The sequence below is a fragment of the Myotis nattereri genome (genome assembly GCF_964212035.1).
Source record: "Myotis nattereri genome assembly, chromosome: 7".
In the NCBI taxonomy this organism is placed as follows: Eukaryota; Metazoa; Chordata; class Mammalia; order Chiroptera; family Vespertilionidae; genus Myotis; species Myotis nattereri.
This window is the reverse complement of record NC_138082.1, coordinates 30019926-30033923: the sequence shown is the minus strand read 5'-3', so window position 1 is coordinate 30033923 and position 13998 is coordinate 30019926. Positions and strand designations below refer to the sequence as shown.

At 42.8% G+C, this 13998-nt stretch overlaps 2 protein-coding genes across 2 annotated transcripts in view; one reads left to right on the top strand and one right to left on the bottom strand.

Moving 5' to 3' along the window:
* LOC308522697 (nuclear body protein SP140-like) overlaps positions 1-5922 on the bottom strand; it is a 71206-nt gene extending 65284 nt beyond the window's left edge. Inside the window, exons 1-2 of the mRNA XM_081096226.1 lie at positions 5383-5922; positions 4517-4670 (exon numbers count right to left, since the gene is read on the bottom strand). Coding sequence (XP_080952352.1) covers positions 4517-4569 — 53 coding nt within the window. The 5' untranslated portion in view covers positions 4570-4670; positions 5383-5922. The remainder of the gene's footprint in view (positions 1-4516; positions 4671-5382) is intronic.
* Positions 4952-13998, top strand: part of SP110 (SP110 nuclear body protein) — a 33259-nt gene continuing 24212 nt past the window's right edge. The window contains exons 1-6 of the mRNA XM_081096227.1: positions 4952-5364; positions 5548-5620; positions 8012-8159; positions 10201-10369; positions 12441-12707; positions 13032-13106. Coding sequence (XP_080952353.1) covers positions 5328-5364; positions 5548-5620; positions 8012-8159; positions 10201-10369; positions 12441-12707; positions 13032-13106 — 769 coding nt within the window. The 5' untranslated portion in view covers positions 4952-5327. The remainder of the gene's footprint in view (positions 5365-5547; positions 5621-8011; positions 8160-10200; positions 10370-12440; positions 12708-13031; positions 13107-13998) is intronic.

Sequence of the window (13998 nt, the reverse complement as noted above, 5' to 3'; positions counted from 1 at the left end):
AAATTAATGTAGGTACAATAATTTTTTTCCTATTATAAACTGATCTAACTATGTGATTACAACATATGAATAAGTGAAATGACTGGTAGTAGTGTTATAAAGGACAGGGGACAGATTTGTTACATCCTATTATAAGAGACATGCACTAACCATGAAGCAGTACACTATATTTAAAATGGATATCGCTACTTGTAAATATTTATTGCAAACTCTAGGGAAAGCAATAAAAATTTTTTTTTAATGAAGTATAATTGATATACTGAAAGATGAGAAAGTGGAATCATAAAATGCTCAATTAAAACAAAAACTAAAAGAGGGAAAAACAAATAGAAACAAATACAGTGAATAGGAAACAGTTATAAAATTATAGGTATTAATTCAACAACATGAATAATCACTTTAAATGTGAATGGTCTAAATATACTGATTAAAACATAAACTTTGACAGAGAAAAAAGACAACATCCAACTATACGCTGTTAATAAGCAAGTCACTTTAAATACAAAAACACAGATAGGTTAAAAGTGAAGGGATGAAAAAAGATATACCATGCCAACATTAATCAAAGGAAAGCTGTAGTAGCTATATTAATTTCAGACTAAGCAGACTTCAGAACAAGTATAATGGTCAGAGATAGGAAGGGCATTATATAATGTCTAGAGGCCCAGTACACAAAATTTGTGCAAGGGGTGGGAGGGGGGGAAGCCCTCTCAGCCCAGCCTGCACCCTCTCAAATCTGGGACCCCTTGGGGATGTCCGACGGCCTAAATTGGCAGTCGGACATCCCTCTCACAATCCAGGACCACTGGCTCCTAACTGCTCACCTGCCTGCCTGCCTGATAACCCCTAACTGCCCCCCTCCTGCCAGCCTGATCAACCCTAACCACCTCTGCCTGCCAGCCTGCTCGTCCCTAACTTCCCCCCTTGCAGGCCCGGTCACACCCAATTGCCTCCCCCATGCCGGCCTGGTCGCCCCATGTGGCCTGCTGTTCAGTCATTTGGTCATCCCTCACTAACCCCCTGCCAGCCTGGTCACCCATGCAGGCTGCTGTTCAGTTGTCTGGCCAGTTGTTTCAGTCGTGATGGCTCCTGGCTTTTTATATATTAGGACTAGAGGCATGGTGCAAGAACTCGTGCATTAGTGGGGTCCCTCAACCTGGCTTTGGGATATGGCCAAAAATGGCTCTCCAACATCCCCTGAGGGGTCCCAGATTGCAAGAGGCCCAGGCTAGACCGAGGGACCCCACCAGTGCATGATCGGGGCCAGGGAGAGACACGGGAGGTTGGCCAGCCAGGGAGGGACTACAGGAGGGCTCCAGGGCGTGTCTGGCCCATCTCCCTCAGTCCCAATCAGCCAGACCCCAGCAGCAAGCTAACCTACCGGTTGAAGCGTCTGCCCCCTAGTGATCAGTGCACATCAGAGTGAGCGGTTGAGCAGCTTTAGCATATCATTGGCATATTACACTTTTATTGGTTGAACAGCCAACCAGTCAACCAGACACTTAGCATATTAGGCTTTTATTATATAGGATAAAGGGGTGAATTTCATGGCAATCCTTAATGTATATACAATTTAAAAAGTAGCATTGACTTCCAGTCAAGATGGTGGCATTGGTATGCAGTACTAGCATCCTTTTACAACCACATCAAAATTACAACTAAACTATACAGAACAATCATCATTCAGAACCACCTGAAATCTAACTAAATGGAAGTCCTAAACTAGGGAATTAAAGAAGAAGCCATATTGAAACTAGTAGGAAGAGCAAAAATGCAGAATGGGCTGGTCCCATCCACATGTGGCAGATAATAATTAGGTGGGTACTTTTTCTGAGACCTACCCCACAGAGCTGTCAGTCATCATTCCCCCCATCCTGGTGATTCCCTGAGATCCTTCCCTACCCAACTTCTGAGCCTACCAAAGCTGTTTCCAGGAGCTTTTCCATACCAATGGCCTGTCTTGGCTCATGCTTCAGACTTTCTTAAAATTTCCCAAACAAGCAGCACCTGGCTTCCATGTGCCCAGTACCTCTTGTTAAGTAGCCTAGGCCAGCGGTCGGCAAACTCATTAGTCAACAGAGTCAAATATCAATAGTACTTCTTCAAAATAGACTCACCCAGGCCAAAAACCAACTTCTGCGCATGGGCTACAAAGTTTCAATCGCACCCGCACGTGGTATTTTGTGGAAGAGCCACACTCAAGGGGCCAAGGAGCCACATGTGGCTTGCAAGCCGCAGTTTGCCGACCACAGCCCTAGGCCCAGCACTAGTGTCAGCCAGCTTTGGTTCATAGCTTGGTCTCTCCTGGGCACCTCCAACACTAGCACAACTAGCAACCATCTGCAGACCTCTGTGTAGCTATGCCAGGTAGTCCCAGAGCCAGTACATCCAGTAAGCAGCTTCAAACCACATTGAACTACCACCCACTATTGACACACTCAAGGGATGGATTCAGCAAGCACCAGAGCCCTGCACAGCTGATCATCCACAATGGTTGTAGTCAGTCCTTGAAACCGATCAGCCTGGGGGTAAATCTCTCTCCTTGATGTATCAACAGCAATAAAGGTTCAACTACAACAGGACAATGTACACAGCCCACAATGGGGTTGCACCTGGAGGCCCAGCTCAGGTGAACCAGGAGGTTGTGTCCCTGGACTCTATAGGACACCTACTAAATTAGGCCACTCTACCAAGCTCAGGAGACATATCAGCTCTACCTAATACATAGAAACAAACACAGGACTGGTAAAATAAGGACACAAAGAAACATGTCCAAAATGAAAGGACAGAACAAAACTCCAGAAAAAGTACTAAACAAAATGGAGGCAAGCAATCTACTAGATGCAGAGTTCAAAACACTGGTTAGAAGGATGCTCAATGATCTTAGGGAAAGTGTATATGAACTTAGAAAGTGTATATGAACTTGCATAAAAAAGGACATGCAAACCATAAGAAAGAATTAATCACAAATGACAGATATATTAACTGAAATGAAGAATAAGTTACAGGAAATCAACAGTAGAGTAGATGAAGTGAATAATTAAAACAGTGATTTGGAATATAAGGAAGCAAAAAACACCCAATCAGAACAACAAAAAGAAAAAAAAAACATTCCAAAAAAATAAGGACAGTGTAAGGAGCCTCTAGGACAACTTAAAGTGTACCACCTAAAGAAACTAAAGGGGGGGAAGTGAAATATAAGCTTAATTCAAGCAGTAGAAATGGAATCATAAAAATGTCAATAGAACTCAATGAAATTGAAAACAGGAAAACATTAAAGAAAATCAATAAAACCAAAAGATAATTTTTTAGAAAAAATTTCTATAAAATTGACAAACTTCTAGCCAGGCTAACAAAGAAAAACAGAGAAGGCAAATTATTAATAACAGAAACAAATAAATCACTATTCATCCCATGGATGTTAAAAGGATAATTCAGAAATAACATGGACAACTATGTCTACAAATTTGGTAAAAAATGAAATGGACAAATTCCTTAAAAGACACACACTACCAAAACTCAACAGGAAAAATAGATCTTCTGAATAGGCCTATATCTGTTAAAGGAATTGGATCAATAATTAATAGCCCCTCTCCAAAAGAAAGCACCAGGTCCAGATGGTATCACTAGTGAATTCCACCAAACCATTTCAACTACAATCTCTTCCAGAAAATGGAAGTAAGGGCAACACCTCCTAAATGATTTTATGAGGCCAGCATTACTTCTGACCTCACTTCTCAGTGCCTTTCTTTTCCTGCCTGAACGCCAAAGGTTGACTGGACTACTAGCTCTACTCACTCATCTTCAAATGTCATGCGAGCAGGTGGAGGAGTGGTGATCAGGACATGCTTTCGGCTGCCTGAAGAGATTGTGCTGGGTGTTCAGGACCCACCACACTGCATGAGTTTCCATAAATTATACATTTAATTTTTACCAACAAGAACATATTGATGTATTTATCTTGCATTTTTAAAATTATTTTTAATCGTGCATTTTAAAAGAATATTTGCTTCCTTCTCTAACCAGATGGGTATTACATCCTAGAATTAAAAAAAAAAAGCAACACATGCTCCCCACATGATTATATTAGTCCCTGTTGGGCACCACCTATTTTCAGTTCCTCTTATCAGTGTTCAGAGGCACTAGATCGACTCTCGGGTTCCAAATAAAACTGGTTCCCAACTACCTGGAAACTGGAAAATATTTAACAACACTCAGGCATTTGACTGGGATGTTAATTTTTCTAAAAAGACCTTTTTTGGACAGAGCTGTCTTTGGGTGGGGATAGAGGAGGCATGGGGAAAATGAGAGGGTTCAGGATGTGAGAAAAGGAAATATGTGAGTTATGTGGCCTTAAATTTTCCCACTTTAATTTTAAAAACCGATTGTGCTCATTATGTATTTATTTGTAATCTTCTCTCGCATACCTGTAGTATAAGGCTGGGTAGACAGAAGTAACAAGAGTAGATGCCCACCTTGCCAGAAATGAAGGACAGGAGAAGACACAAGGACTGACCTGCAGTTGAGATCACAGTCTCCACCTGCCATCTGCTGGCCCCGCTGGGCCATGACGCTGGCCTAGGATCGCCCTCGGTTACGCTTTCCCTGACTGTCTTCCCACAGCTCTAGGGAGAACAGCAGTCCATTGAAGGATCCTTCAGGCGCGGCACCTAAAGGGTAAAAGAAAAGTGAAAAGGCCGATCAGTGTCTGTCCTGTCTGCCGCATCTGTCCCTCCCCCCAACCTCTGAGGGCGTTCTCAGTTCCTCAGTTCCGGGGAGGAGGAGCATGGCCAGATCTAGGAGGAAGACAGGGGGCCACTTGTTTACCCAAAGGAAAGAAGGCAGGGGAGCCTAATTCAAAGGAATCAAAGTCGTTCTGAGGTGAGGCAGTAACTTTGTATGGGGACTAAGTGTGCTTGGCATTTGTCCCTTCCCCTTGCTGAGGTGGCTTGAGAAAGAAAAGGGACGGCTGGCCTAGCAGAGCAGGGAGCCTGGGACTGGAGGAGGTAGGGCCAGTGTTAGGACACCGGGCTGGGGACAGCCCCAATGCTCAGCATTATATAGTGTGTTATAGGCATTTCTGAGCTGCCTCACTTCCCCTTTAATTTCTTGTTTGTTTTTTAAACTTTGATGGTTTCCAGTAAATGTACTCAGTTGTGTGACTATCACCATCACCCCAATCCAGTTGTAGAACATTTTCATTACCCAAAAAGTAGAGAAAGACAAGTCATGGGAAATAGACCCCCCATGGCTTCTCAGATCCCCAGGACCCTGGGGTTGGACCCCTACACCTCCTCCCCTCTGCTCCCCCTCCCAGACTGGACTGGATGGGGAACACCCCACCACCAGCAGCAGCAACCCCAGGTACCCTCGTAATCTCACCAGTTTCTGGGGGTGGAGTGAAGCTGCAAGTTCAGCCTTCAGCTTCCTGCACAACTGCTCAGGATACTTTCACTTTTCTTTCCTGGGAAGCCAGGCCCTCCCTGCTGCCTGTGCCAACATAGACTTCCTGCCTCACCCGCTGGTATCTCCCTGCTTGTCTTCCAGTCTTCCAGGAGCGACCTCTGGCTGGCCCCTGCACCACCGAAGGGAAGGAGCAGGTGGAAAACTCAGCATCCAGGTGGGTTTTTCACTTAGCTGCTTTGTTCGTTTTTGGTGGTTGGGCTTTTAAGTTTCATTTCCTGGCAGCAGCTGCAGGGTGAAACTCCACTGCGTAAACTGCGCAGCTCACTCTCTGTTAAACTGTGTTTTCCAAAGAGATAGTGTGTGGGATTTAATAGGAGACTACTGAACAGGGGGACAGACAGAAGGGCGGCACACACACAGCTCAACTCTTTCTTCCCTAAATTCTAGCCTGTTGTTGTGGGTGAGACAAGATTTGCTCGCCACCGTGCTCATCCACGCTCTGTGATCCTGCACTCTGCCCCAAATGGCAACTCATTAATTATCCACTGTGCCAGTGACTGGAGGTAGTTGGGAAGGGGGGAGAAAGGAGGAAATAAGGAGGGTACATTTCATTTCCTCCGTGGTGTATTGTAAACTTCTTATAGTTTTTCTTTAAACATATCCATAATTATTTACCTGAAATAAATTCCTAGAAGTGGCATGTGGGACTCAAGGGAGCACATATTTAGGACATTTGGCCATGATTACTAAGTTAGCCTTCAGCTTCCACCAGGAGAGTCTGTGATTGGTGCCATTATTTTCTATCGTGGTCCATTTGAGAGGCAAACTTGTTATTAAGTTCTCTTTATTTGCACTGTTCTGGCTACTAGTGAGTTGCCCTGCTTTTTATTATATTTATTGCACAATTATATAATTGCCTGTTTATGTCTTTTGCTTTTTTTCTACATGGATGTTTGTCTTTTATTTGCTCATTTTTAAGACTTCTTCACATAATAAAAATCTGAACACTCATAGATGAGATGTGGCATCAGGTGCTGGCGAGAAAGGGGGCTTTGGTCAGATGAGCTCTCCTTTGCCACCGAATACCTTGGGCAGGATACTTAACCTCTCTGTGCTTCATCCCTGGAAATCATAACAGACAAGGAATTAGGGGGGTCATTTCATTAATTATATAAATATCTAATCACTATACTGAACCCTGAAAACTAATATAATAATAAATGTCAACTGTAATTGAACAATCACAGAAAGCACTTTTTTTAAGAGTGAGGAACCAAGGGAGTGTTCTGTTCTGAAAGCTGTTGTATAATTAGTCGTCCTAAATGTAACTCCAGGGCCCCTTCCTCGTCTTAGCGTGTCGTGTGTTCATTCTGACTTTCTCTAGCTCTGTGCTCTTTACAATATCCTTCCCTCATGCATGTCGTGGATGGGAGATTTCTTTCCCATTTGTTCTCTATCTTCCAGGATTTCTTCACAATTATAGAGGCCCACCCCTGGCATTTTTTCTTGTTTTCTAGTACTGTTCTGGATTTTCTTTTTTATAATATCTTTTTTTCTGTCAACTTAAAGGATTTGAGAATAAAGAAAGAGAGAGACGAGGTACTCAATCTGCCACTGGGATTAAATCCTGGGAAATACAGTTCCATTTTCTCTTGGACATAAAATGGAGTTGGAAAAATGGGATCTCTGTTCATTTTGTTTTTTAAATATCTCTAGATGAATAAATATTTTGTCAATGCCTCCCTCTTCTTGACAATTTGTCAGGAAATGTCACCTGTCAATTTCCTGCCAATTAAACTTACTATTTTCTCATGACCTACAAATGGTGAATTTTATAAATGTGGCATGGGCATGGGAAAAGGCACATGTCTAAGATATGAAATTGATACATAAATCAGTCAAGTCACCTTTCCTAATTATGTCTTTTATATTCTTTGTGTTTTTATTTATGTTTTGCCTATTTGTGTGTTGAAGATTGTAGGTGATTTATCAAAGTTTCTAATCTAACATTTATCCTGTTTCCATCTTTTTGCCTGTTTGGGGCCATCCCTTTTAGATAAGCATGGCTTGTGTGTGCCTTAAGCTGCAGTCTAGGAAATCTTAACTCAGCTCAATGTAGCCACAGACTATAGTGCTTATGGGGGAGCCAGGAACTGGAAAGTCAGGATTTATTCACCTGTACCACTTCCAGGTTGCACAACTTAGGGTGAGTTATTAAACCCCTCTATGTCTCAGTGTCCTTGACAATAAAAATGGCTGCAATCATAGTAATCAAAGGTTTTGTGAAGGTCAAATAAGTCACTTCATGGGAAATCCTTAAAATCTGGCACACTGGAAGCTCTCAATTAATATTAACTATTTTTAATACCTGCCCGATGTTTAACCAGCAGCTCCTTTGGGATTTCAGAATCATGTCACTGGTCACTTTTAGCCTCCATTGTTGCTGGGTGTTGTCCTATAACCAGAATCTTTGAGGCAGATGTTGCTTTGCAGACTGCTCAGGGATGCCTTTGGGGCCAGAATGCTCACTAAACACAGAGGGCAGCTTCCCAAGCTCCGCAATGTCTTTGCTTCCCTTTTTTTTTTTCTTCTGCCCCTTCCATAGGATGTTCAACATCACCCGAGACTTAAAAGAAACTCTTCGCCAGCACTTCATCTTCCAGAAGCTGGAGATCTCCTATGCCATATGCAAGCCATTTCCCTTCTTGGAAGGCCTCCGAGACAAATCCTTCATCTCTGAGAAAATGTACATGGTGAGTCATGTTGACCACATCCACATAACAGCCCAGTTCTCACCAAGAGCCCAATTGTTGAAGCCCCAAACCAACATCCCCCTCCCCCTCACACACACACACACACACACACACACACACACACACATACACACACCGGATTTCTAGAGTTTAGAAGGCCTGAACTCAAATGTTCATTGGCAGAAAAAAAGGATATCATAGGGTGATCTCAAACCAGGTGACTTAAAAGAAATAATGGCTCTGGCTGAGTAACTCAGTTTGTTGGAGCCTTGTCCTGATACACCAAGGTTGGGGGTTCAATCCCTAGTCAGGGAACATACAAGAATCAACCAGTGAATACATAAATAAGTTCAACATCACCTCAATGTTTCTCTCTCTCTCTCTCTCTCTCTCTCTCTCTCTCTCTCTCTCTCTCTCCAAATAAAATCACTAAATCAAAAAAAAAAAATTTTTAATGTATTCTCCCACAATTCTGGAGGCCAGAAATCGAAAATCAAGGTGTTGCCAAGGTTGATTTTTTTCTAGAGTTTCTGAGGGAGTCTGTTCCCTGACTTTCTTCTGGTGGTATCAGCAATGTTTGGTATTCTTGACTTATAAAAACATCTAATCACTGCTTCCATCTCTACATCACTTTATTTGTTTGTGTGTCTTCTCCCTTCCTCTCTCTCTCTTCTAAGAACACTTGTCATTGTGACTTAGGGCCCACCTAATCCAAAATGATCCTTAATTATATCAGAAAATACCTTTTTTAAAAAAACAAGATCACATTCACAGGTTTCAAGTGGACATATCTTTGGAGGGAGGGGACACCATTTATCCTACTAATGGCACCATTTTAATTCCTAAGAGCATGGCACCCATGGTCCATTCTAATGTGAAAAAAAGGCAGGCAATGGGATATGTCTATGTGTATAAAAATGTCATTCTTTTCATATAATTTGGGATGTTGAAAGCAATTCCTGAGCCTAGGGAAGTGTTAGCAGTGATAGAACCCTCTCCCCCAGTATTGGCCTGGTTGGCTCTAAGCCCTCTCTAGATCATAGCCCAGCTGTCATTTCTCAGAGATGTCTCCTTGACCTACTCCTAATTAAGACCCCCCTCATTATTCTTCCTATGATTTCTCTTAATAAAATTTCTCTCAACAATAATTGGATATTTATTTAATTTGTGTTTATTATTTAACTAGAGGCCCAGTACACAAATTTGTGCACAGGTGGTTTCTGGCAGGTCTGTCCCTATCAGGGTGGGGGGGCCGATCGGGGGTGGGGCTGGCCAGGGGAGGGGCTGCAGGTGTTTGGCCAGCTTGCCCTGTCCCCTGGTTGAACTCCTAGGCAAACTCCCAGTCAAGGGAACAATTTGAATATTAGCCTTTTATTATATAGGATGCCGATCTTCTTTGCCTGACAGTGCCCCTCCCCCAATAAGAGAGCACCATGTTAATCTTCTCCATTGCTTTGTACACAAGGACTAGACTAGTAGGTGCTCCATAAACATTTTACAATCAATTCTCTCTTGACATATTTGTCTTCTTAGCCATCCTCTCATCAAGAAGAATTCTCTGGGTCATTTCCCTATGGCTAGAACCTATTTGGGCCATCTCAAGTCCAAGAGGCAAAAAGAGAACACAGGCTAACAAAAATCAACAGAATAACATCTAGTTACTGACCACTGGGTCAATTGCTTAAGTGTCCTGCCCAGAGCCTTAGAGAATGGAATTATACCATAACAGTCTTTGACTCCACTTTCCTTTCTTAAGATTTCTCTATTCCCTCAAATAAACCTAAAATAAGGTTTACAAAACAGACTTATTTTAAAGAAGGCTAAATTATTTATTTCTATGACTATCAAAGTATATATGAAGTTCCCAAGTAAACAGGTAAAACTGTGATTTTTCTACATTAGAGAGTTTGACTATACATTTTGCATTAAATTCCTTCTTAAAAGAGCAAAATAGCTCTATTACAACTTAGAAAACCACAAATAAATAACAAAACTCTATCTTTATAATTGTGTATAATAATCCTTCATTCTGTTTCTTAAGGAGTCTATGGAAGCCTGTAGAAATATGGTCCCTGTATCCAAAGTGGTATACAACATTCTCACCAAAATGGAGGAGCCATTTAATCTGTCATTTCTGGAAATGTTGTTTAGTCAGATCAATCTACGTGAATACCCCAACCTGGTGGCAATTCAGAGGAGCTTCAGAAATGGTATGATGCTTCTTAAATACCTCTGGGGCTATAGAAGCATGAGGGGGGTTGTTATGCTGAAAGTTTGGGTTGTTTTCCAGCCCCAGACAGGCATGTGGGCTCATGTAAAAGAGGCACTTTAATTGCCCACTTTTTCTTTGGGAAGGTGTGGGCCATGCTCTCTCACAGATATGGCAGCAAGAGTAGCCTCTAGCCCTGGTTCTCTAAGATGACTTTCTAGAGTGCACATATGTTTCTGTCTGACCTGTTCTAAGAATTTGGGAAAATTGTACCAATTAGCATACTGGACAGTCTCTAAGGAATGCATAAAATGAGGAAATGCAAAGTTCCAGAGACCCTTTCTGACGGAAGCACAAGGAGAGCAAGAGAGGAAAAGTAATGGGTAAAGAGAGATAATAATAATTATATCCTTTGTTGGTGGTATTGTTTTCTTTTTGAGCGCTTAGTATGTGCCAGGCAATATCCCAGGCACTTCATATGATTATTTCATATATTTAAAATAATCCTGTGAAGTCACAATTATCCACATCCTATCTAATAAAGCTGGAATATGCAAATTGACCATAACTCTGAGACAAAGATGGAGGCACCCACAGCCAATAAGGAGGGAATATGCAAATTGATGTGACAAGGCAAGAGGTGGAAGGAGGCTCCGGGCCAGAGTGCAGGAGGTGCTGGCAGCCAGGGGAAGAAAATCCTATTCTTGCACGAATCTTTGTGCATCGGGCCTCTAGTATAACATATAAGGAAATTAAAGCTCTAAGTAAAAGTAACTTACCCAAAGTTATTTGTCTGTTAAGAGCAGAGCCAGAAGTCCTACCTGGATCTCCTAATACCAGGGCCTGGAATGTTAATCACTCCACTAAAGCAGATAGCAGGGAGGCAGAGTGTGATACTGGAGGAGAGAAGAAAGGGAGGGGAATTGTGGACATAGAGGCAGAAAGAGGATATGAGAAAGACATGGAGCGTGAAGACACTTAGAGGGAGAAAGAACTGAATAAATAAAGGAGTAGAAAAAAGAATGGTAATAGAGATTGGAAAAAAAAAAAGAAGAAAGAGGAGCAGATGGTAAAATGGTTTCAGGTTTGAGGAGAAACACAAGGTTCACTTATCTGAACAGGGGAGAGACCAGCAGAGCACTATTGCCGAGAGCTCTCCAACACTTTTCCATCCAAAGGCTCCTTCCCAAAGGGAGAAATGAATCCTTGGGCTCAAGGGGTCTCAAAAGAGAAAAGTCACCCTTTAGGCAAGCATGTGGCCCATGCTCCTGGCAGCATTGGGGCATTTCTGGGAGAAATGTTGTTCTCAAAGGCCATGCCAAGCAAGTCTGACAGTCAGGCTTGCCCCCCTGACCTAGCTGAGCTCAAACTTCCTCCCTGATCTATTACTCTGTGATTTTTTTTCTGGGTCCCTCTCCAAAATCCTACCTTACTTGCCTTTTTCTGTTCACTGATTGAAACAACTTTACTTCTGAAATAAATGATGGAGAAGAATCATAAGAGAAAACCACCATTGGCCATGCCAGGGAACAGCCTGGGAAAAGTCATGAGCCTGGGGTACTAGGGATGGGAAGGAAGTTGAGTGTGGCCAGATCACAGGGTACAAGGTGAGGAGGCACAGAAGCTGAGTCTGCAGAAACAAGAAACACTATGAAAAGAAATTCATATTTTATCTTATTTGCTACAGGGAAGCATGATATGCTTATTTATTAAAACAGGGGAATCTATTCAATTAAAGCATTGTTCATAATTGTCTAAATTATGAAGGCAAAATTAAGGAAAATCTAAAAAATTTAAATCCCTGGGGACAAAGTGAAACTCAACTTCGTGTGTGAAACTACTTTGTTGTTAGATCGAGGCTAGATACAGTTAGTATAGCACTGCTCAAATTCATAAATTAAAAAGAGGCCACAAATGGATGGCGATGATGATAAATCAATTCTCTGCTCCTGGGGGGAGAATGAATACCTCTATGCCCCCCAACCTGTTGGAAGTCATGTGTGTAAAGAAATCCCTTTCCCACATAATTCTGAGTCTCTAGAGTGCTGATGTGTGCTTCTTTACAATTCCAGTTTTCGCTTCCTGTGGAGGATGGAGAGGAGCCACAGTGACCGCCTTTGAAGTCCCAACCAACTCAAGAGGTAGAAGCCCCCATCAGAACCTGCCGCCACTGCCTGCACCCCAGCGACCCCCACTGAGATGCCCGACCCCTGTGCCGAGAGTCAATCAGCCCAGTGCAATCCCACAGCACAGCAATAAGATCCTGGACAAGCCACCCAGCTCTGCTGGCCCTGCCAAGACTCTCCCAAGAGTCATCCAGGAAGGAAGGACTACTCCAGGTGAGATACAGATTCAGTCCAACACCTGGGCATCGCCAGCCTGGGTGCCTGTGGCCATGTCTACAACCCTAAGGTCCCACCTTTGTGTTAATCTGCCCCTTCCATACACCCACCTCCCATATACAGCCTTTTCTAAGATGGATTATGTACACTGTGAAGGGCCTGGGTGTGGAGCCCAGAGCCCCGCTTCCATCCCTGGAACAGCCCAACCCTCTGCCCGTGGACCTTGGTTCTCCATCTACCCCTGGCATTTTTACCTTTCACGCTCCTCCCCCACACCCTGTCCATCTAACCTGTAATGATTTTCCTTCCTCTCTTCAACAGCCAACTTGACATCCCACATAAATGATGAAGAAGACTCACAACAGGTGCCCAGCACTCCCCCTGCTACTGTGCAAGGTAATGTACTTAAGGCTGGCTTAGTTTAGCTCAAGGGAGCTGTGAAGGGAGGATACGCACCTGCCAACCAGGAGGCTGGTGGTAGGAACCCTGAGAGAAAGAACTGTGTATGACAAAGAAAAAGACAGAGGGGAACCAATGCAGCGACTTGGCACAGGACCACTTTCAGTGTCGCTGCCACAGCCAGTGTGATTCTGTGATGTCCAACAGCCCTGTCCAACCACCACTCAAACACACTGTTCTGACTGAAAAGTAACTTGGGCAAGACTCACATCCACCACCCTTACCTGATTGCCCACCCTCTGATTGATTACAGGCCTTTCAGTTTCAACTGTATTTATTTTCATGTGGTTTGAATTCTAAGAGTAGTGGTATTAAAATTATTAGAAAAGAGGATAACATGTTGAAAGGTCTGCTGGACCTGATTTAGTTTCTGAGACTGTGTCATTTATCAACCGCAAAGCATCATTATAAAGGAGTTGGAGTTTGACAAATATACCATGGTATATTTTAGGTGCTGCCAGAAATAGTAGCTGTCATAAATTTTGAGAATGAGGGGTCCTCTTTGGTCCAAATAATGTTTCCTCTACACCTCTAATACATATATATATTTAATATATGATTAAGGTTAACATCATCATAGAGTGAATAACAATGTAAGATTCCATATTCTAGATTTTTCAAAGAAAAAAAATAAGTACCATAATTAAATTAGTAAGTAGCCATTGAAAGCAAATGATAGCTCACTCTCCCACTCTGCCTCACCTCACTAGGCCTTGGTGTCCAGTCCGGGCCTCATCGTTTTCTCCTGATAGAATGGATTGTTCTTTTTCCTCCATCTCTGATCCCTGCTTGCTGGTTCTGGCATCTGAAATTCCTTTTCTGCTTCTGC